At 42.1% G+C, this 22,500-nt stretch overlaps 1 protein-coding gene across 2 annotated transcripts in view; it reads right to left on the bottom strand.

The window, feature by feature from the left end:
• The window catches only part of SASH1 (SAM and SH3 domain containing 1), a 141,816-nt gene that overhangs the window by 74,307 nt on the left and 45,009 nt on the right, over positions 1 to 22,500 (bottom strand). For both annotated transcript variants that reach the window (XM_006038352.2, XM_025194851.1), the window contains exons 2-3: positions 11,505 to 11,555; positions 11,324 to 11,373 (exon numbers count right to left, since the gene is read on the bottom strand). In XM_006038352.2, the coding sequence (XP_006038414.2) occupies positions 11,324 to 11,373; positions 11,505 to 11,555 (101 nt within the window). The remainder of the gene's footprint in view (positions 1 to 11,323; positions 11,374 to 11,504; positions 11,556 to 22,500) is intronic.

Genomic DNA, 22,500 nt, shown 5'->3' with positions numbered 1-22,500 from the left:
AGGCCCCTCCCCCCCCCCCTTCATAGATCCGTTGGGAGCACTTTTTCTCACTTATCATGTGCACCCCAATTTTTCCCAGCTGGGCTGGGGGGAAATGGTGTAGGTTATATGCAAGAAAATGTGCTAAATCTTATTTGCTCAGTGTTTAAGCTCACTCATCTCCCCTGAAGTACAGGGCCTTACTCATCATCACTCATGGCTCACTGCATGATCTTGAGCAAGTCACCGGTTCCTCTGTGTTTGGGGCAAATGGTAATCATGAAATTCTGTAAAGTTCTCTGAAGTCCTCACAGAAAAATTTCTGTCTATCCAGTATTTCTACTGGCTTCAATGAACTTTAGCTCGGGGTCCAAATACAGGTCCTTATTACTATTATTGCTGTGTGCATATTGCTCTGTTTCATGTGGTTGCACAAGGTTTATGTTGAACTTATATGAAATTAAAACAAGCACAGTTTAAACTACAACAGATTACATAAAACAGAAAAAACAGTCTTCAAATTTTGCATAGAAACATGCAGCATAGGCTGATTATTTCATAAGGGTTTTTTTGTTTTCTTGCCAATATTCCCTAGGCTCTTCTGCATTTTCTTCGGCTCCCAGAAGAGGGCACTGCAGAAGTTTTGATCAATTCAGAAAACCTTTAAAAGAAGAACTTTTTATTTTGGACCAGTTCACAGTGTAAAAGATGCAAGCAATTACTGGCCAACATTTTATAAGCATGAAAAACACGCTCATCAATTTGCAAAGACATCATTAACGGGGAAATGAGACAGTGTGAAGTTTAGTTTTGATTTAGTAATTCATTCAGGCAAACAGAGGCTGGCACAGCAAAGCTGTGAAATGCCATCTCCTTTCTACTTCAGTCTGATTAGAAATTTAATACAGCACAAGCAGCAAATGAACTGATACAACCAAATTCCAGATTTGGACTGCACCAGGTGCAAAGAGGCATTTGCTAATCTCCTGGCTGATGAAGTTTACACTTGGAAAGGATGGCTTATAAGGAGAAAATTAATGATCTAGGTGGTTCACAGCCTTTGCTGCCAAACTCTTGGTTCTCAGAAGCACGGGAGGAAAGTTCTCAGTTCTGACAGCTTTTGTGGTGAAGACCCTCACTGAAGTCAGTGCCCAAACTCCTATAGACTTCAGTAGAGTTAGGATTTCACCCTGCAGTTCTAAGATAATCAGGGCAATAGCATTTCCTAAATGGGATAAAGGAATGAATGACACCAGATAAGAAGTACATGGACCTTTGTATGAAGACAATAATGTAACCTGGCTTTCAGCCCTTGAAACTAAAGAACTAATCCTGTTAACTTTATGCCCTCTTGCCCGGACTTCCCCTGAAAGCAAACATGATTATTTTATCTATTTTAAGCTATTTTGGTTCTTATAAAGGGTGCCAAATTGAGAGCCCAGGAAAATTAAACCTATTTATCATAGGAACACTGCCTCACCAGTACACATAGGCCTTGAACCTGTGCCTGAAAGCTTGTTCAACATCTCTTCCAATGATAAAGTTAGTCCAATAAAAGATACCACTAAAAATTTCTTACTTTTTGAACTGGAGAGGCAGCTTCTTATAACAAGCGGCTTGTTCAGTGTTCAGTACCATTTTAATCCTTTTCTTCTTACCAGACTTGTCAACAGGGATGTAACAATATATCAGATGTGGTGGTGATGTCAGTGATGTGGAACTGGCCTCACATCCCTAAGAAATGGCTTGAGGCCATCAACCCATTTAATTTTGCCTTCCACAGAGGAGCAGAAGCAGGAGAAGGAGCAAAATTTGTAGGCTCCTGTGGTAGACATGGTGTGGGTGGGGGAGTTGTTCACGGGAAGCAGGCCACCAAATACTTTGCAACTCTGATTTACAAAAAAGTAAATGAACTTTTTGCCACAGAATGCAAATTCCAATTGTCATTTCATGCATTCTCTAATTATGAAGTTTCACATTCCTGGGCTGACCTTGAAAATGCTAACAGCTGGTCTCAAAAGATGGAAAAGCTGACAAAAATCTAGCACGCAAGTTCTGATAAGACAAGGCACTTGCCTCCAAGGCCTTCCAGACAACTTTGATGTTTTAAAATCCATGGTGAAATCAGTCGAGTGTTTTACTTCTGAGATGTCTGGTAAAAGATTCCATGGTACCTCTGAGTTGTTTTATGTTCAATTTGCCCATTACCTTCCCTTACTGCGCGAAATCTGCAGCTCCTCTGTGAACGTGCACTGAAAGTGATTTGTGTTCTTCCATTCATAGACTGATAACTTGTACTGAAAGTCAATGATGCAGTGACACTTGGCAGAAGTTTCAGCACTGCATGTCTGAAAGGGAGCCAAATGCCATTACTCTACTGTGGAGGCCTTCATTTTTGTTGTGGTCTGATGTACAACTTCATTAGAAGGCTACCACATGAAATGCACTGTCATAGCGTAGAACTGAAAAACCTAGGAATATAGGTTCAGAAGAGAAGGAAAAAAACATATATGGCCATGTATAGTACAGGAAGAGAAGCACTTTCCTATCCACTCAGCATAAGTAGGATGTGACTTTTAAAATGTCCAAGACTTTATTACTGAACCTCACAATTTCAAAACCATGCCTAGGCTTGTGGTTGTAGGTCTGAGACCTAGAAACAAGAAATAAAAACAAGAAGTGAAAACTGTGTCATGACAGACTTTCTAAATATGAAGGTTACTTTAGGGATCCAAAGATCCTGTTCAATATATGCTCGCTTTAGAAAGACAATGTGCTCCAATGCAGCTGGAAGCTTGGGTGCATTAGTTTTTATACAATATGATGGCAAAAACAGCTGTATCAAAGACTTCTGGGACTTAACTTTCCATGAACTTGCAGCAACTGGCAATGCCTGTGTTACATGTACCTGTTTCTTACTCCCATAATTTCTAGCGTGTCCAGGACACCCTAAGGTCCAAGATCACTACACATGTACTCAATACAAGCTAACAGAACAAAGCATACAGTTAAAAAACAGGCTTTTAGCAAAAGCTGTATCAAACAAGTTAGACTAGACTAGCTTTCCCTATTAAGCGTGTGATGATTCTGGTCTCAGATAGGAAAGCACTGGGGCTCATCTTGCATATACAAGGTCTGATTTTATAAGACACAGAGTCCAATGTGCCCTGAGATACAAAAATAGCCCTGAGCTGGTACATTACAGAATTGGAAAGGGAAACAAATGGCACCATGTGCTGCTTTTATGAATGTGCCTGTTGGCTTTAGAAAGCCTATCATTCTCAAAACAAAACATAAACATCAGAGCAGGGAATGAGGCCATTTCAATTGGCTTTTATTTTCCCGTTAAGTATTATAAATGCAGATGTGCTTTAAAACATGGCCACATCTCAGTCGTAGGGTATAAAATCTACAGGTGTAAAGCGCAGTCCAAAAATGAAACCACTACTGTTATGATCTTCAATAAATTGATACTGGCTCTCATTCCTTCTGAATGGCTATTTACAACTTATTGGATGTGAATGGTGTGGAATGTCATATGGCTATTTACAACTTATTGGATGTGAATGGGGTGGAATGTAACTTTGATCCTACAAATATTATTTGCTTTTGGAGTGGTGAATAAACAAATACAAAAGCTTTTGCCAACTCTTTTGGAAGGCCACTTGGTTATCTGCATGCATTATATAAGGCCCAGTCACATAATTAGCGTGAAAACAGACAGACCTATAAATGTAACTGACTGAATACAAGATAATTTATCTACCGGGGGCTGGCAGAGTGGGGAAAATAGGCCTTTAGTATTCTTATCAAATTTGCATGAACCTGAAGGGAAACATGTCTGCAAGGTTCTGACCTTGCTGGCATCAGTGTGAGAAAGAGATGCAAGGCAAAGAGGTTCCATTCAATTATCTTCTCATTATGTTTCCATAGAGATGGCTCTTTAAGCAGGTCAAAACTTTCTCAGTGGAAACGAACACTGAACTGTTTCTTTTTTTTTCCACCACCGACAACGTGGAAGCAGCCGTGTTGGTTCCACTAGTGCAGTCCGAGCACGGCAACCCGCAAGGGATGCGCTATCAGCCTTTCATGTTCAGCAAGTGGCAAGAGCAAGCACAGAGGGATCCATGCAGAGAGGCAGTAATCATCTGCTAAAATTCTTCTACAGCACAGAGCAGGGCCTTCTCCGATGAATGCACTATATTTACGAGGCACACTGATCCTTACGTGCTGTGCTGACTGGCTGTCACGAGTTTGGCATTCTTTTGAAGAATGCCAAACTCTTCTTCATGCCTCCTAACACAAAATTACCAGGACTGAAATCTTCTTCCAGCTGCTCAAAAGCACACTGGTCTCTCTTGTCACGTGTCACAGGCAGTGTTTGGCTGGTCTCCCACTTCTTTTGTGAGTGTTATTGTGGGAGTTTCCTGCCCTACTTCTCCTAGAAAGGCTGTTTGCAGGCAGCATGAATAATTTGGATTTAACTAAATATGGGGCCTTAAACACATTCACCAACTCCGTTTGCAAGCACAGCATATAAAGAAATGTATCTTCAATCCTGCGGAAATTTGGGAGATGCAGCTTCTGTTTGCTTTAATTTTCTTTTTTTTTTTTTTTTTTTTTTTTGATGGCCCTTGCAATTTTTAACTTACTCAGGAATGGCAATTTATTCTGTCCTTAATTAACTGCAGTCCTTGACATCCTTTTTCATCCACTACCCATTTTTCTGTTTTTTCCCTCTTCCTGCCTCATGTTCCCTATCAGTCTAGTTTTCCCGTTTCATCATGGATGAGCTCATAGTCATCTGCCACAGTTAATTTGGACACTGTGAAAAGCTGCCAGAATCAACTATGACAGAATTTAAGCCGCAGCAATAGTCATGTGCCCTCGAGCGCTGATTTAAATAACCTTCTGTATTTGAAACCTGACCTGGTGTCTGGATGCTACAATGGCAAAGCATTAGGAGGTTCAGTGCTTAATATTATGGCCGTTGACCTACAGGGGCCAGAGTTTAAGTCTTAAGTGTACATAAAGAGAGCATTTTTAAAAAAGACTGCTACTTCAAGTAGGAAATCCTTTTGAACAAGAGAGCATTGAACTGTGAGTTTTCTCCCAGCACTGGGTTGTTTTGGAGGGTTAGAATCCAAAATAATTTTGACTTTATACGGTAGGGTGGCGGATGGGTTTTGAACAACAAACCTTCATCTTTTCACAATGGATTTAATCCACAGTTTGCTCCCAAAGGGAGGACAAAGTGTGCAGACATAACTATACAACAATCTCTTAGAATTCAACAGTCTACTGCAACAAGAGCCTCAGCACTCACAACTATGCAAGCTATACATTGTATTGTAGGTACAACATATCCCACTGGCCAGAGATCTCCCCTAGGATCTGAGACGGTGAGAAGTTCAGTTTAAGACAGGCATGGAGCACAACAAAGATTGTTATGCTTCTGAACAGCTGAAGCAGAGAGTTAGGCACACAGCTGCTGAAGACACAGGGGCTCTTGCACGTTGGAACGTAAAGCCCCTCAACAACGTCACAGCGTGCAGCACGCAGGGCACACGAATGCTCTGTGCATTCCAGGTCAGGTTGTTCTTTATCCAACTGCTCCCTCGGTCTGAACTGGGATTTAGGTCTAGAAGTTCAATGGGCAGAGAATACTTAAAATCTGTCGCCCTGTAACCAGTCAGATACAAGCACAGGAATCATAACATTAGCATGCTACTGTATTTACTCAAATCCAAGATGAGGTTCCCTTTCACCCACAATCAGTATGGGCAGAAAAAGCCACCTCCTGGATTCAAGTGCTGGTCTGGGGCAGGTAGCAGCTCAGTTTTGACTTTGGCTTAGGGCTTGAGGATGGTTTATTTGGCAAGGGAGTGGGTTCATGGCTGGGGGAGTGTAGAGGAGACTGCAGGTTGTGGGGTGGAGCCTGTAGTCTATACCTGTTCCCCCACCCCCTGCCTTCCCTACTCCCTTGCCTCCTCCTCCTCCTCCCCCATTACGTCCTGCTCCAGCTCTGGTCCCTTCAGCCCCAATGCGGCTCAGCCAGGAGCTGCCACCACTTCTTGCTGGCTGGACTGGGCTGGGGCTGCCACTGAAGAAGCAAACAGAGCTCTAGCAGAAGGTAAGGTGGGGAGACAGGCAGGGAGTGGGGGAAGCAGGCATAGGGGGGAAAAGGGTAGGAGGCAGGCTGCAGGGCAGGGGCAAAGGACAGCATGGGGTAGGAGAGGCAGGCAAGCAGGAGCAAGCACAGACTTGGAAGGGCAAGCAGCAGGGGGGCTTGTGATGAGCAGACAGGCACAGGGGGAAAAGGGGCAGCGGGTAAAGTGGTACTGCTTTCCCCATCACAGCAGTCTTGGGGGTGGGTGCAAATTTAAGATGACTTTCCACTAATTAGATTCTATGCACAGAAAATCCCAACAAACTTATTATAACAAATTATTAGGGAGGGGTCATCTTAAATTTGAAGTTGTCTTGGATTTGGGCAAATACAATAGATCTTCATTTCCTTGGTTAGCAGAGGGTTTCAGAAGTACAGTTAAAGAATCAGTGGTTGCTCCATTACATGGATGCAAAGATCCAAGGACTCACCGAGACAAACATGACAGCAATCCCTATGGGGTGCCAGATTCATCACAATTATAACCCCCAACTTTTTTTTCCTTTTGCATTACATATCATGCTGCCTGTGAGTGGCGCTCTTGAGCCTGTCATCTAGTTCTTACTCCTTCTTGGAGGCTCTTTAATATGATGCATCACTTTTAAAAAAACCAAAAGGCCAGTGCAGTGGACAGTGACAGCAAACACCTCTTCCCCCAGGGGGAAAACACATAATTCCTCCATGAGACATCCCATTTCTGCTAATAACAGGATGAGAGACAGGATGCAGAAGCCTGAGTTCAAGGTGACTGGATTTGACCTGGATTTCCTATCAAATGTATAGTGTTCGTCAGGCCATGATGCTGTCTTGACTCAAAAGAACGGGGACCTGGGACCTAGTTAGAAAGTTGGTTTCCGCTGTTTGAAACATTGTTTGCAATGATGTGAAATCCCTTTCTTAGTGTTGGCCCAAGAGAACATCCTTGGGGAGTTGCCATTTCAGAGTAATAATCACAGAGTGTATGCATTCCTGGTGCAGCATATTACAGGAACTAAGCAGCAACAGTAATCTCCAAGAACATGTTTACTGGGCATCTCGGTTTCTATTGGTCATGCTTCTAGTCAAAACCAAAAGTCAACTGTGTCTGCAGAACTGGATTTGCAGTTCTGGATACATTTATGGTCAAAAATGAAAAACACATCAGTGACAGATAAGGGCATACACCACAATAATGAAGGCAAACGCAAAGCTTTACAGTATTACACTGACATTATATTTGGTCAGAAGGCTGCGGGTTAAAGGGGAAAAGGAAAACTTAACATAATAAAAAATCCCCTCTACTATTAACAAAGAAAAACCACAAACATACCATGAGTATTTCCCCATTTTGAGTTAGTTTCAGAGTACTATATCACTAGAAGAACTGCATAATGGATTCAGTTTGCAGAAGCAACTTGTGTTTGAAAAAACTCAATTGATCACAAGCTTGCAAATTAGATTTAGAAGAACTGGAATTAGAACAAATGTGACTTTGTCTTTTATTATTTACTGAACACATTTCTGACTACTTTTACATCCTTCATACTACCGACTACACAAGCAATATAATTGTGTGTAAATCTCAGATGCCTGTCCGCTCTTCATTTATTTATTTTTGCCTACCATGAGGATTTTTCATGTTGCTAATGTTAATATTTTTCCTGCAGTTTTTCCTCTGGGCCCAAGCCCTCTTTGTGATAGCCAATTTAGTGGAATAGGCATCTTTCATATTATGGCATGTATACATGTTTACAGATACACATTTTAGCTCCCTTCTATTTCTGAGCTATAATTGCATGGAGAGCAGCCGTCAAGCCTGATGTTGTTCTGCCCCCATTTTGGAGAGACTTCCACCTGAGGCAAGGAGGTAACTTGGAGGGGGGCGGGGGGGTTACCTCTATATTGAGATGCTGAGGAAGGTTGTTATACCAATTGTTACGGCTGATTATGTGGCAGACAGATATTTGTCCAACAGAAGTTGGATGAGACTACCAACCCATTTTACACAATTTTGAACAGATGGCAACAACGATGACCTGGGCATAAATCTTAATATGGCTTCAGGTGAGACTGTACACAAACTGCATATTTGTACCACAAGCATACAAGCTGGTCTGTTTCCACAATGCAGCCAAAGACTTATTTTTATCTTTAAATTGGGTTTTGCAGGGGGGAAAAAAAATCAGGTTAAAATAAACACAACCTTCTCCAATCGTCTCAGCATCTCATCTTGGTGGGATCCTGAGAGTCTGTCAAATGTTATTTTATGACTTTAGACATTGGCAATATATGCCCTTGTCACTCTGAATAGCAGTTTTTCTGCTTATTGCTATTAACAGTAAGCTATTAGGACCTTATTACATAATTCTGAACGTTAGTTTCTTTTCATACAAAGCTGGTCAGTGTAATCAGAACTACTGTTACTTTCAGAAGCATCTTAGTTTCATAGTCTCGTAGATGCTAGGGGCTGGAAGGGACCTTACATATCATCAGGTCCAGCCCCTCTGCACATGGACAGGAAAGACTGCTGGGATCAAATGATCAGCAAGGTGGGCATCTCATTCACCCAAAGTACAGCAAAAGCTCTGTTATCTGGCACCCATGGGGAATGGGGGACAGGGGGGGACAACCAAATATGTCCAAATTATATTTGGACAAACCAAATATAATTGGACAACCAAATATGCCAATTATCTGAGAAGCACGAACAGGCGCCGTTGCCTGTTCGGGCCACCGCCCCTCCCGCTGTACCTGGTATGCCACTGCCCCTCCTTGGTGTCAGTGTGCCAGAGGACAGGGAAGGGGGCCCCGTGTAGGCTGCTTTGACCCAGGCCGTGGTCCAAAGTCGGTCAAAGTGGGACTCGGCGAAACCGGAAGTGGGATTTCCAGTTCTGCTTTTGCCACGTCGATCAGCATGCCGGTTAATGGGGCACACCAGTTAACAAAGTGCCCGATAACACAGCTTTTACTGTATCAGTCACTAAACCTTGTTCATCCTGAATTCATGGAAAAATTTTGATTCATTTTAATGGCTGAAAATTGGATTTATTTTCTGGCAAATTTTACTTGGGCCTTGAAGAAACTGCTACAGTAGAATGCTTTTCAGCATAAAAGAATCTGAATATTTTGTCATCTGAGAGACTAAATGGCTCCAGTTGGAAGAAGGTTATTTGCCTTCCGAATTCTTTCTACTTCCACATAACCATGCTACACGGAGGCAATGCCACTCAGATAGCAGAATGAAACTGGCACTGATCAATCAGATTGTCACTGCAACAAGCATCTGCCTATATCAGGTCTGCTTTGACCATTTTCCACTGATTTTTCCAACGTAGCATCAAATGGCTATTGTCCGTTGCAGTTTTCTATATCATGTCAAATAGAAGAAATTTCTTTAGATGACGCATGTTAACTGATTTGTGATCAGGCAGTCTTTCCTAACAAATAACTTTTTCTGATCCAGAATTGCATCTCTTTGGATGGATGAAATCTGTTTTCTATTGTAATTCATACGCAATCTCTCAGCATGTACACTCTCATTCCTGAAATTCTGAAGACAAAGTTCTTTGGGTAAATGCAATATCTTTTATTACACCAACCCAATAGCTGGAAAGATTGTTCTTTGCAAGCTTTCGGGTACAAAGACCCATCTTCATGCACAGGGAGAGTTTTCTGAAAGAACTCCTCTACACCATCCATCTGGAATGAGGACTGAAGTTATTCTTTCAGTAAAAGAAACAGGCACTCCAGGAACATAACAGTCCAGAGTATCCATTTGCAGTTCTTAGTTCCTTTTTATTCTCAAGGGCTGCAGAACAGCACTCATGAGGAAAGGGGCTGTGGTCTAATTGCCCTGGGACTTGTAACACTCAGCTTCTATTCCCAGCTCCGCCACTGGCCTGCTGGGTCACCCTGGGCAAGTCACTTGATAGCTCTGTGCTCCCTTTATCATTTCTTAAAATGTGGATGATGACATCTATATACTTTGTAATATGTTTTGAAATCCACAAGCAAAAAAGTTCTATGTATCAACTAAGTACCATTAATAGTGTCTGTCTTCTTAGCTTGTTCCCCGCTTTGCACTTAAAAGTTTTCAAACAAGTGTTGTAATGATGATACAATAAAACAGAGCTATATTGGATGGGAACTTTTTATATGAGAGAATGAGATTTTTCACTGATTGACTACAGGAGATTGGGCATGCAGGATTTTGGCTGTTACCATTTTAAATCCTATGTCATCTAGTCCTGTTCTGAGAGCACGTGGAACTGAAACAGAAATGGTGGCAGCTGTTTTCTCCCTGTATATACCAGGGGCTCCTAAAATCACTGGGATACAACCTACATTAACAAGAGCAGCAATTTGTTGAAAAAATATTCTAATGGAAATAAGGTCCCAGGGTGCAATTTTTAAATATGGGTCCCTTTAAGATATTTAAAATCAGAATTGAAAAGTTCTATTAAAAGCAACACACATTTGCTATTGAGGTCTGCATTTATTTTCTTAACTTGTCCAGCTGGCACAAGACTAAGACGTGTAGGCACTGGAAATACTGGGCTAGATATTTTTGTGCACTGCTGCACATTACCCCTAGCAGTAGAGATCCCAGATCCTGGGATAAAAGCAAGAAGCAAAGAAAACAAGCGTACACATTTCAGTAGGAAGTGACAGTAAACAGAAACCCTCTCAGTCTGCACACACAGAGAGGTTTTTATTAAGGACTACTAAAATTAACATTCCTTTTAACTTGCTTTTTTTAAATACTCCATTCTCTTGGCACCTTCTTCCTTAAATTCCTTCTTCAAAAGCACAACTGCAAAAGCATGAGTAAAAAGGAAGGAAAAACCAGTTTCAGCATGCAATTCCCACCCCCACATTTTCTTTTTTTCTGGGCCAGTTTAAGTTTAGGATAGTTTTTCAAAAAGAGAGATGCAGTTTGTAATGGGTGTGAAGTCAACTACACCCTGCACCATTGTCAAAACACCTCTATTTATGTTGGACATACAGCTAGGGGGCACACAGAGAAGAAAAAAGAAATATAAAAAGGCTAAGAAAAAGGGAGGGGTAGTAGGTGTCAAATTCTTTTCCTCAAGGGATTCATCTGGAACCATGCAAGATCAAATCCATTTAACATGAATTAGCTGCTTCATGCAAAAATTCCTGCACCGAACTCCACCCAGCCATGCCCAAACTTACTTCCTTTCAGTCTCTGGTGTTGACACAGCACTGCTGAGGCCAAGTGATTCCTATAAGAGAAGATACATTGATGTGAGCGCAGACACAACAGCAGGCTTTCCCCAACTGGTGCAGAATATCAAATTAAAAAAAAAAACCCACAACCAAAACAAAAATAGATGATTAAAGTCACTGCGCTTACTTCAATCTGGGATCGCAGCTGGAGGGATGTGGGGCTGGCATCGGGTTTCTCCTAAAAGAGAACAGATGTCAGGTTAATGAAACATCCGAACGTGGCAGCATTCCCCACAAAACCAGCTAGGAAGGGGGAGAGGAAAGAAACAGGAGAGAGGAACAGATCATTGTCAAACTTCAAAACCTTTCAAATGGGAACCATTAGGAACCACTCCCTGAAGAAACTTGGAAAGAGTCAAAGAGAGGTAAATGACACGATTAGCACAGAGCATAGCACAGTGGAGGGCCAAAAAAAGAGGTAGGCTTAAATTTCAAGAAAAAGATCACAGGAATGGTCTTTGCGGAGTTATCAATATTTGAGATATTCTTACAGGAGGACTGACAGCCTCATGAAACATTTTTTCATTTCGGACCTATGCCCCACTCATAAGAAAAATATGTTTCCTTGCAGTATCTCATTCAGTCACTAGATGTCTGTGTGTGCTACACAGACCTTCCAGATGGTCCGTGGTTTTGATCCCTGGTAAACAAGGGAGTCAAAGCTGGACCTCAAGCTGTACTGAGGTTTTCTTATGTCAATAAAGTAGTTTGCATTAATAAACACCTCCCATTTTAAGACAAACTGTGATTCTACATATTGTGAAAGTCCCCCTGTCTGCCCTCTGTGAACTGCAACACAGGTTTAGGGATGGACCTCAAAGGGGTTATTGAACTAACCAGAGCCATAAAAAGAAATTCACAACAAATAATAGGCTGCAGACCAAACGTTTGTGGGCTCACCTTTGGTTTGTGCTTCAAAACATTGCAAAACATTAAAATGGCATGTCCTAGGTGATACACAAAAATAATGTTTTTAACTGGGTATTTTTCATTCAGTTATTCCTTAGTAAACTTTTAACTGAAATTCACAGTACACTTTGGAGATAGATAGGTATTAGCAACATAATTTCACAGATGGGGAAGCCAGGCACTGTATTGAGTGGTTTGCCCACTGTCACAATATGAAAACAGCCTCACAGAAGTCTGGATTCCCAGTCCATTACACTAAGTTAATGCCTATGATCTCTGTTAGCAATTGGAGAATTTCTGAAAGAAATCGTTTAAAAAAGTAACTGATTACTAGAAATCCAGTGTTTAAGTGAAGACCTTTGGAACTGTCATAACTTTTCTGAGTACAGATCCTGGAATCCTAGATTTGGAAACCCAGACTAATGCTGAAACAGTTTTTGTTACTGAAAATCTCTAATGAAGGACGCTCTAAAGCTTCCCTAGGCCACTTGTCCCACTGATCAACTGTTCGGAGAGTTAGTAAGTTTTCTTTGGAGATTTAATTTAAATTTGCCTTGCCACAGTCATGCCCTGCCTTCTATGGCAAGAGAAAGTAGTTCGTTTGTTCTCTCTCTCTTATGGCAGCCCCCTTCACCTCCTTTTCTCCAAATGAAACATACCTTGTTCTCTCAACCTTCCTTGCATGCCTTGCACTTCAACCTCTTTATCACCACATTGCTCACCTCTAGATCCCATCCAGTTTTTCTCAATATCCTCCTTAAAATGTGCAGCCCAGAGCTGGAAAGAATGATCCAACTAAAGCCTAACCAGTGCCAAAAAAAGCAGTATTATCACCGCCTATATCTTGCAACTAATACTGCTTTTTTTGCAACTCCATCACATTGCTAAATCATGATGAATTTGTAATCCACCACAACTCCTTCTCAGTAGTGCTACTACTGCCTAGACAATTCTCTCTCAATGTGTATTTGTGCATTTGCTTTTTCTTTCCTGTGTAGGTATGACATCTTACACTTACGTTTATTGGAATTGTTGTCTACAATTGTTGTCTCCAATTTATTGAATTATTTCTTTTTAACCCTATCCTCCAAATTTTTTGGCCCTCCTGGTAAAAGATGGAGATGTGTCAAATTAGCTTATTTTTTTCTGTTTTCATAAAAGATGCCTTTCAATTATTGCCCCCAGACAGATGTATATTTTAAAAATCTCCCTTTGGCTGCATTTGGCAATCAACCTTTGCAACGCTGATATACTTATACATTGTACAGATTTTACATATGGTAACACAAAATATTCAGGCTGTAAGAGATGATTTTGAGAAAATATAAGGTGAATTTCCCCAAAGTTACTAAAAACAAGAGTTCACAGGAAAATTCATATTTTTCTCAACAGATAAAAAAAAGTCAAAGAAGCTTAAATGAAGTGAAGTCTTAAGCTGGGAATAACAGTGAACATTCTCCAACTAGACATTTCCAAATGGCCCTAATCAAAATCAGTAACAGTCCTTCCAATGATTTTAATGGGCATTTGATCAGACCCACTATGTCTAACTGAAGATTTTAGACTAATAGTTTTAATGCACTGTTGCCAACAATGGACTCAATTCTGATTCCTTTTATCTCAATGGCAAAATTACATTACCAGGAAGAAGTGTGCAGTCACACAATGATAGAAATAAATCTATCTGCTGGTGCCTCATCTCCATGTGAGGCAATGGGAAAAATCTGTACACTAACATGTCCTGGACCCAATGCTGTGACCATTGTGCCTTCAAATGCTTGTTACTGTACTCCAACAAATAGTAGGGGAAATACTGTGGGACCAGGGACCAAAAGTGAAAGGAGCGCATGAAGAGTGGTAATTCCACAAGGACATGATCTTCGAAGCCCAAAAGAAGTTCATCCCCATGTGGAGTAGAAGTAGCAGAAGGGGTGGTAAACCCTCTTGACTTAATAGAGATATCACAGTTTCTTGAAAAAGAAGAAAGAGGAATACAAACAATGGAAGCTTGGGACAGTCCCCAAGCAGGACAATACAACAACGACTCGCACATGTAGGGAGCAGATTAGAAAGGCTAAGGTGGCAAATGAATTTAAACTAGCAACAGAAATCAAGGGCAACAAGAAGTCCTTCTTTAGGTATGTAGGGAACAGGAAGAAAACAAATGGAAACATGGAGCCATTGCTTAACAACTCAGGACAGCTGATTACTGAAACTCAGGAGAAAACTTTGCTTTGGTATTTCAGGGGACTAAAGGGAAAATCATACTAGATAATGTTCAGAATGGGCATGGTGGGAATGACTGCCTTCCTACTGTTGTCGTTGAGCTGGTCAGTGATCAATTAGAAAAATCAGACATTTATAAAAGTCAACAGAAAAGACTTCATCCAAGAGTGCTGAAGAAGCTGGCCGAAGTCATTGCAGGACCTACGGCGAAACTCTTCCAAAACACGTGGCCCTTGGGGGAGGTCCCTGAAGAATGGAAGAGAGCCAATGTTGTGCCAATCTTCAAGAAGGGGAGGAGAGAGGACCCAGGCAACTATAATCACTAACTTCTATCCCAGGGAAAATCCTGGAAAAATTCATCAAGAAGTCTATATGCGATATGCTTGCAGAAGGTAGGATTCTGAACAACAGCCAGCATGGCCTCATCGCAGGCAGGTCTCGTCTTACCAAACTCATCTCCTTCTACAACCAGGTAACTTGCCACCTGGATAAGAGAGAAGAGGTCGACATTGTATATCTAGACTTCCGAAAGGCCTTTGATCTGGCATCCCATGATGTTCGCACAGGGAAATTGGACCCAGAGAGTTTTTATGAACAGATATGTGTTGTCCTGGCGAGAAGTGGACAGTGGTGTACCTCGGGGTCCATGGTTGGTCCAGTGCTTTTCAACGTCTTTATCAATGATTTGGATGTGGTGGTGAAGCTCTCACTGGCCATGTTTGCGGACGACACCACGTTATGGGGGAGCATGGTCACACTTGAAAATAGGTTGCAGGTACAGGCGGACCTAGACAGGCTAGCAAGTTGGGCAAATCGGAACCAGATGAAGTTCAACATTGAGAAGTGTTAAGTGCTCCATCTGGGGATGAACAATCCACAACATACTTACAGGCTCGGTGGTGCCAAACTGACTAGCACCATGACTGAAAGGGATCTAGGGGTAATAAAAGGCCATAGTATGAACATGAGCCGTCAGTGTGATGCTGTAGCCAGCAGGGCAAACAATACTCTGGCATGCATCAACCGATGCATCTCAAGCAAAACCAAGGAAATGATTCTTCGCTTCACTCAGCATTAGTGAGCCTGCAGGCAGTTCTGGGCACTGCACTTCAACAAGGACATGGGAAAGCTTGAGAAAGTCTAGAGAAGAGCCACCCGTATGATCAGAGACTTGCAAGGCAAGCCATACGAGAAAAGGCTGAGGGATTTGGGTCTCTTCAGCCTAAAAAAGAGAAGGCTGAGAGGGGACTTGGTAGCAGCTTACTACTACATCGGGGGAATACATCAAGAGCTCGGCAAACAACTGTTCACCAGGGCACCCTTGGGGAAAACCACGACTAGTGGCCACAAACTCCTGGAAGACTGTTTCAGACTTAACACTAGGAAAAACTTCTTCACAGTTAGGGTGTCCAGACTGTGTAATAAATTCCCTCCAGAGGTGGTGCAATCACCTACCCTGGAAATCTTCAAGAGGAGACTGGACGGTCACTTCGCTGGGGTCACCTGACCCCAGTTGTCTTTCCTACCTAGTGCAGGGGGCTAGACCAATGATGTTTTGAGGTCCCTTCCAGCCCCTTACAATCTATGAAATCATCAGGGTCTGAACAAGCCAATTAAACTACTGGTGTACATACTAACATACATACAAGTTAGGGAGCTGTGAATTGTTTACTAATGTAGGGCTGTTTATATAATACATTTCCTAATGCAGTGCTAGCCAGTCTGTGGCACAGGTGCTACAAGGGGCAGGCAGCATACTGGCATATACGGAAGGGAGCAGAAAGCAGAGCAGCAGTTTGATCAGGGAGCATGGGGCAAGAAGCAGGAAGTTGAGCAGCAGATCATGTAAGGGAAAGGGATTGGAGTGGCTCCCTGGGAGTGTGCATGGCTAATTTGTGACCCATGGTGTCCTAATGTATTTGTGACTCTAGTCACGATTTATACACAACTGTAACAAGATTCAATAACTTTGTTATATTGTGGTTTGATTCATCCGACAGTGGGTCCACTGACTTGTTTATACAGGATAGGTAAGGAGAAAGAGTCAGCATGTAAAGGGAGACAGACTGGAGGGGCTTCCATTTGAGGAAAGACTAAAGAGGCTAGGCCTATTCAGTTTAGAAATGATATGCTTGAGGCGGGGCACGATAAGGGCTTGCAAAATACTAAAGGGCAAAGAAAAAGTAAATAGGGATTTATTATTTACTCTCTCCCCTCAGTACAAAATCTAGGGGACACAAAAGGAAACTAGTAGGTAGTAAGGTTCAAACAAACAAAAGGAAGTTCTTTTTCATGCAGTATGTTATTAAAGTGTGGCACTCACTGCCACCACTGGTTGTGGAAGCTGACAGATTAGCCAGATTCAAAAAGGGATTGGACAAATTCTTGGAGGAAGGGAGCTATTGAGAATGGGAGTTAGGGGTACAAGTTCTGAATTTCCTAGGACTTCCTAGAGCTTAAGTGCTGGATGCTGTAAATGGGAGAGGAACAGGGGGAAAAAAACCCTGGTCATACCAGTTCACTCTTCCTTTCAGCATTCACTGTCTGACACTGTGTAACACAGGATATCGGTCAAGATGGACCTATGATCTGACCCCCTACATGGCAGTTCTTATGTTCTTACATTCTTATAGATTTGTTCACTATTAACGTTAGTGGGAGTCTCTTCATTACTTTAATAGGAGTCGAATTTGGTCCAGGACTCTCTGCAAATGTAACAAGGTCAGGAATGCAAAAATCAGAGACTTGGAATCAAGGAATCCTGGAAAATCCTCCATGTCCTTATTCCCCATCACTGCTTCTTCATGACTCCCATTTTTCATGTAAAGAAGTCTCCCTTCTACTAAACTGAAAGCTAAAAAGCTGTTCAGCTGACAATGCTACAGAAACACTATTGAAAACCCTTCTTATGTGCTCCTCTCTCCTCCAGCCTTCTCTAGACCTGAAGGCCAAGGAGGAAACGAAGGAAGCAAGCCACTGAGCAGCAGTACACCTACTTAGAACACAGCTCATTCATGCCAAGTTCTTTTCTTCCAACTACCATCGCAGAGACAAAAACACAGGACATTTTACTAACCACAGCATCCTAAAGCAGCATGCGGCCAGAAAGTAGAACCCATAGTGTGGATATGGTACATTAGTTCCTCACTTCTCAGCAGGTTTTTCATTATTTACTTGCTTTCTGAAGAAAGCACCTGCTGAGTACAGTGCTTATAAAGAGTATATTTTTTAAAATCATCATTTACAATACTACATCCCAGTTCCTGACACTTGAAGGGAGATTCCTTCTGATTCAAGTTGACCGTAAAATGGTAAACTGCAATAGGCGGAAATGTTGTTTTATTTCCAGTCTCCTAGGGAAATGGCCAGCTGCATCCTGTGTTACAAAAAAACTGGCAGTACATATTCTCCCTCTCTTCTCTTATTTACTCTGTCAGCTGACTTTCCTACCCAGCCTCTAAGGCTACACTTGTCCCTTGTAATATTTGAAAGCAAATAACTAGGATGGCTCTGTATCATCATAATCCAAACACCCTCACATTCCTAATTAGAACAAAATGGTACCTTTGGTCCAGGCTGCTGAGAAGTAAAAGATTTTAGTGGCTATCCCAGGCAGGGATAGTTTTTATTTATTTAGGCCATGGCCCTGTTATGGACCCTTGTATGTAACTCTTCTTGCAGGATCAGGGACTTATTTTGTAAAAAATAAAAAGTCTGAATTCTGTAAGGCTGGTTCTAGTTTTGATTAACCTCTAGTGCTACAAATTACTTTACAAACATCGGCTTATGGAAAGTAACTTGTCTAAACTTCTTAAATTTGTACCAAATCTTTAAACATCCTATATAGCCCTGTTCAAAGAAATATGATGGTGCTTTGAATAGTGGGTTCTACACTGACTTCCCTCCCTACTCTGGTCCCTTTACAACAGGTAAATGAAGTGTGCCAGAGGAACGTAAAGAGAACCTAAGAATCCCAGCTCCAGAAGGGGAGGATTAACGCCATGTAGACATTTCAGAAGACACTCACTAGGCAGACCTCAGAGGACCTCTTCACAAACCTTGGTTTACTGGATGTGCTGAGGTCAGAGCCAGATTCCACAATACTGCAGCAATTTTAGGGAGTAATGTGGCAGCCATTGTAGCAATTTAATAAGGTCCAATTCTCAGAGCAGCCCAGGATAGGAAGGGTTGGTTTACACCCTTATCCCTTTGGCGCATAAGGTATGGCTAACCCCCTTAATTCCTTTGCAAGTCTGGTGCATCATGGATGCTGATGCACAGTTTTCAAAGCCAGAGGGGACCAATGTGATTATCTGGTCTGACAGCCTTCCAGAGAATTTTACCCAGTGATTTCTGCACCAAGTCTGTAGCTTCTGGTTGAACCAGAGCACGTCTTTTAGAAAGAATTTATTTTCCCTTTTTAAAAATTAGCACTCCTACAAGATGTAATCCCTCACCACTAAAGGCAAAGGAGGATCTGCTTTTCACATGGATGCTTGCAAGAGCAGCCCTCAAAAACACTGCCTGAAGTCAGGCTTGGGACACAGGGAGGCTGTGCTGGTAGCTTAGCATGCACTTCACTCCTGCCTTACATCACCTGTCCTTTCTGTACTCTGTTTTGAAAAATGTCTTTCACTGCGATGCAAGAAGCAACAAATATTGAATTACACTGAAAAGGGTTGTACCACACTGGGCAGGGATTGTACCACACAGAATCCCTGTGTGCTAGGAATAGGAGTTCATTTGAAAGGCTTTTGTTATAACTGAAACTGTGATTTGTAAATGTACCAACAGAGACTGGAAGCTCAAGCTTCAGATTTCCAACTGTTCATCTCAGGAAAAAGAGTCTTTTATCACACACACTGGACAACTGTCTAGGTAAGTTATGGGTTTGGGGATTTTGTGTTCCCACCCTAACTTCTTACTAAGTATCATGCCATTGCTGACGAGAGGACAGTAGACCTGACGGTCCATGTAGCTGATCCGTTGTGGTATCTAAATCTCTAGCCCAAGCTCTAAGAACGTGAAGCAGGCAATGCTTATCTATTTACCTATCTTTCTTTTCCCAGTGGGCTCCAGTTCAATATAGAACACGCAGAGAAATTCTCTATTCCACGGGTGTCAAACTTGTTTGATTCTAAAGGCTGAACCTGGACCATATGGCATCTTGCAGGCTGGATCCAAATGGCAGGACCCAGAAGTGACAGTGTTCACCCCTTCACCTGTGAGAGTCACTGTTTCAACCTATCTCCAGAACCTAGGGAAGTTAATACCACTACTACTCACTCCTCTTTTCTCCTGCCACTGATTTTAGCGACCCAAACCCTGATTTTGGTGGGAAGATTTGGTAGTGGGAGGGAGGCAGAACGAAGCGAGTGGTGCTAACTCCCTGGATTCTGGAGCAATGCTGAAGCAATGCTGCCGGGATTAACACTGCTGCTGGTAGGGGCCCTGGTAGCTGAGGCAATGAGCCCCATGGGCCAGATGACTAGGGTGGCCATCAGAGGACATTCCAGTTTTCTGCTACTCTGTTCTTTGTCAAGAGAAAAACAGAGGACATAAAGGCATCTGGTTTTGTATCAATAGAGGACAGAGGACAACTGGGCTGTCCTCTATGATGGCCACCCTACAGATGACCAATCTCCGTCGGCTGAATCCAGCCCACAGGACATAAATTGCATACTCCTGTTCTGTCTGATTATGGACTTTATTATTTTAATAAGGAAGTATACACAGAAAGCAGCTATTCATAGACCTGTGCCCATGAAGATCAATAATCTCTTGCTACAGTCCAGAACCTCCTTCCCTTGCACAAGAGCACTCCTGAAATTGCACTCTTCTTTGCTGAAAAGGGATTCAGCTGGAAGGACTCCTATAGTTAGACCTCTATACCATTCTCAATCTGCTGCCAGAACACCACAAAGCCACCGCAGCATGTGAACAGCTATGTGCTTTTGGCAACTCCCTGCGACTCTCCTTAGCAGCTGTGCTGTTAAAGCGCATCCAGGAAAGCACCAGCTGCGGAAGGGACCATGGCAGTGGGCACAAAGGCAGGAATGTTTTAATTGTGCCTTTCACCGGGGGCTGGGTGGCAGCGGAAGCCTCACCCGACTCAAGAGAGATGGTGCAATTTTGCTGACAGAAAGGAGGGTTTTGTCCCTGCAGAGGAATTCAGGGTGTGGATGCACGCGAGGTTCTGCCAGCAGAACTGGAGTTCTACCAACATTTTACAGTGCAAATTAGGACCTAGGGGTTTTGGCCCCATCATTCAGACCATCAGCTTCCATAAAGTTCACACATTTTTATCACTATGGCCTCTAACCCTTAGTGACAGAAATAAGCTTGAGCCCCTTATGAGCCTTGGCTAACATACACCAGAATTGTGTACTCCTTGGCAATTATAGGTCTTGCTGTAGATGAGACCCAAGAAGCTAAAAGCGACAAATATCCTAACCACGGCTAAGCAACATGAAGCTGTTATTGTACAGAAAGAGACATAGAAAGCTACTGGGGACATAACCAGTATAAAGAGAGGACTAAAGATACAGATGCACTTGGGTGATGCATAAATGATAATTCCACAGCTGATCTCTCCAAGCCAGTGCCTAGGCCCAAAGCAGTTTCCACTATTCCACACTATTCTGTGGATGATCTAAAGCATTTTTTCTCCAGTGCTCTTCATACTGCTTGATTTGAACATGTGCTGACATTTCTAGCCTAGCTTCCAAGTCATGTTCAAAAGACAACTGGTAAATCAGAACTCTTGACGTCAACTATTCTGTTCATATTCTTCTGCCTCGGGTTATGTTCCACCTTCTTCAGAGGCACCAGAGAAGATGGTAACAAACATTTCTCGCGGCAGCATAGGTGCCCAGGTGTTAAATAGGTAATGCCAACAAGTTGCTAACCACGGGTCACTGATCAAAATAAATAAATAAAAGAACTATCCCAGTGGTTAATGCACTCAGCAAGTGTTTGTTTGAGGGAATTAACCAGTTCAGTGAGTTTCCAATGACTCTGATAAGCAAAGACTCCATTTTGAGTTTCAAATTGCATTCCCTAGCCCATCCTTTTAGCCATTACGGTAGCAGTAGAGACTTTCCGCCCCATTATTCTTGCATGTTACAGCCAGAGCTGACATGTAGTAAGTGATAACATTCTGCAGCAACAGTAAAACGCTGGAGTCCAGAAATGAGGCATGGAGGAGAACTGGTTAAAACCTGGAATCTCAAACATGCAAATATTTTTTCCAAGCATGAAACAACAGCCCATTAGCAGGTACCTCACTGGCACATGTATCAATACAGACACAGTTCAATAGCTGATCAAAAGTGCTTTCACAAGGAAGTGGAAATGAAACACACTGTTATAATACTCAAGTGTCTATTTGTATATTAACAAAAATTCCCCCCCCTCAAGATGGGGTAAACCCTCTCTAAATCTGAAATCTGTCAAATGTAATGTTTCATATACAATAACAAAACTGTATAATGTTCCTTTTTATTTCCAAACAAAAATATAGTAGTTTTTTCTGTCGCATGTTGCTCCAAATATTTTATTTTGTTCAATGCGAGTAATCACTGACATTTTTTGAACAGCAACACTAAAGAAAATGAATAATTATAGCAGCAACTGCTAGATCTTTAGACGCTATGATATTCCATGGTGTTTTATAAAGATTTAAAAAGACAAAAGGTCCCTACACCTGCAAGCATTTAAGCTCATAAATAATAACTAAGGACCTACTGGTATTTCTCTCTTTTTCTCTGCCACTCCCACACACACAGACGTGCATACGTGCACAGAGAACATGAAGAAAAGTATGTTCCTTTTAGGGAAGGAGAGATGAGGACCAAAATAAGAACATTATTCACATTTGCTTAAGTGAGGAAATCAAATAAATGATGGTCATTTTAAGAGAGATTAAAGGTAGGTAAAAAAGGAAGGTTTTGTCTATACCTCAGAGGGTTTGCTGATATCACAGTTAA

Source organism: Alligator sinensis, unplaced genomic scaffold (genome assembly GCF_000455745.1).
Source record: "Alligator sinensis unplaced genomic scaffold, ASM45574v1 scaffold179_1, whole genome shotgun sequence".
Taxonomy (NCBI): Eukaryota; Metazoa; Chordata; order Crocodylia; family Alligatoridae; genus Alligator; species Alligator sinensis.
The sequence above is the reverse complement of the archived record's forward strand: the minus strand, read 5'-3'. Positions and strand labels throughout refer to the sequence as shown.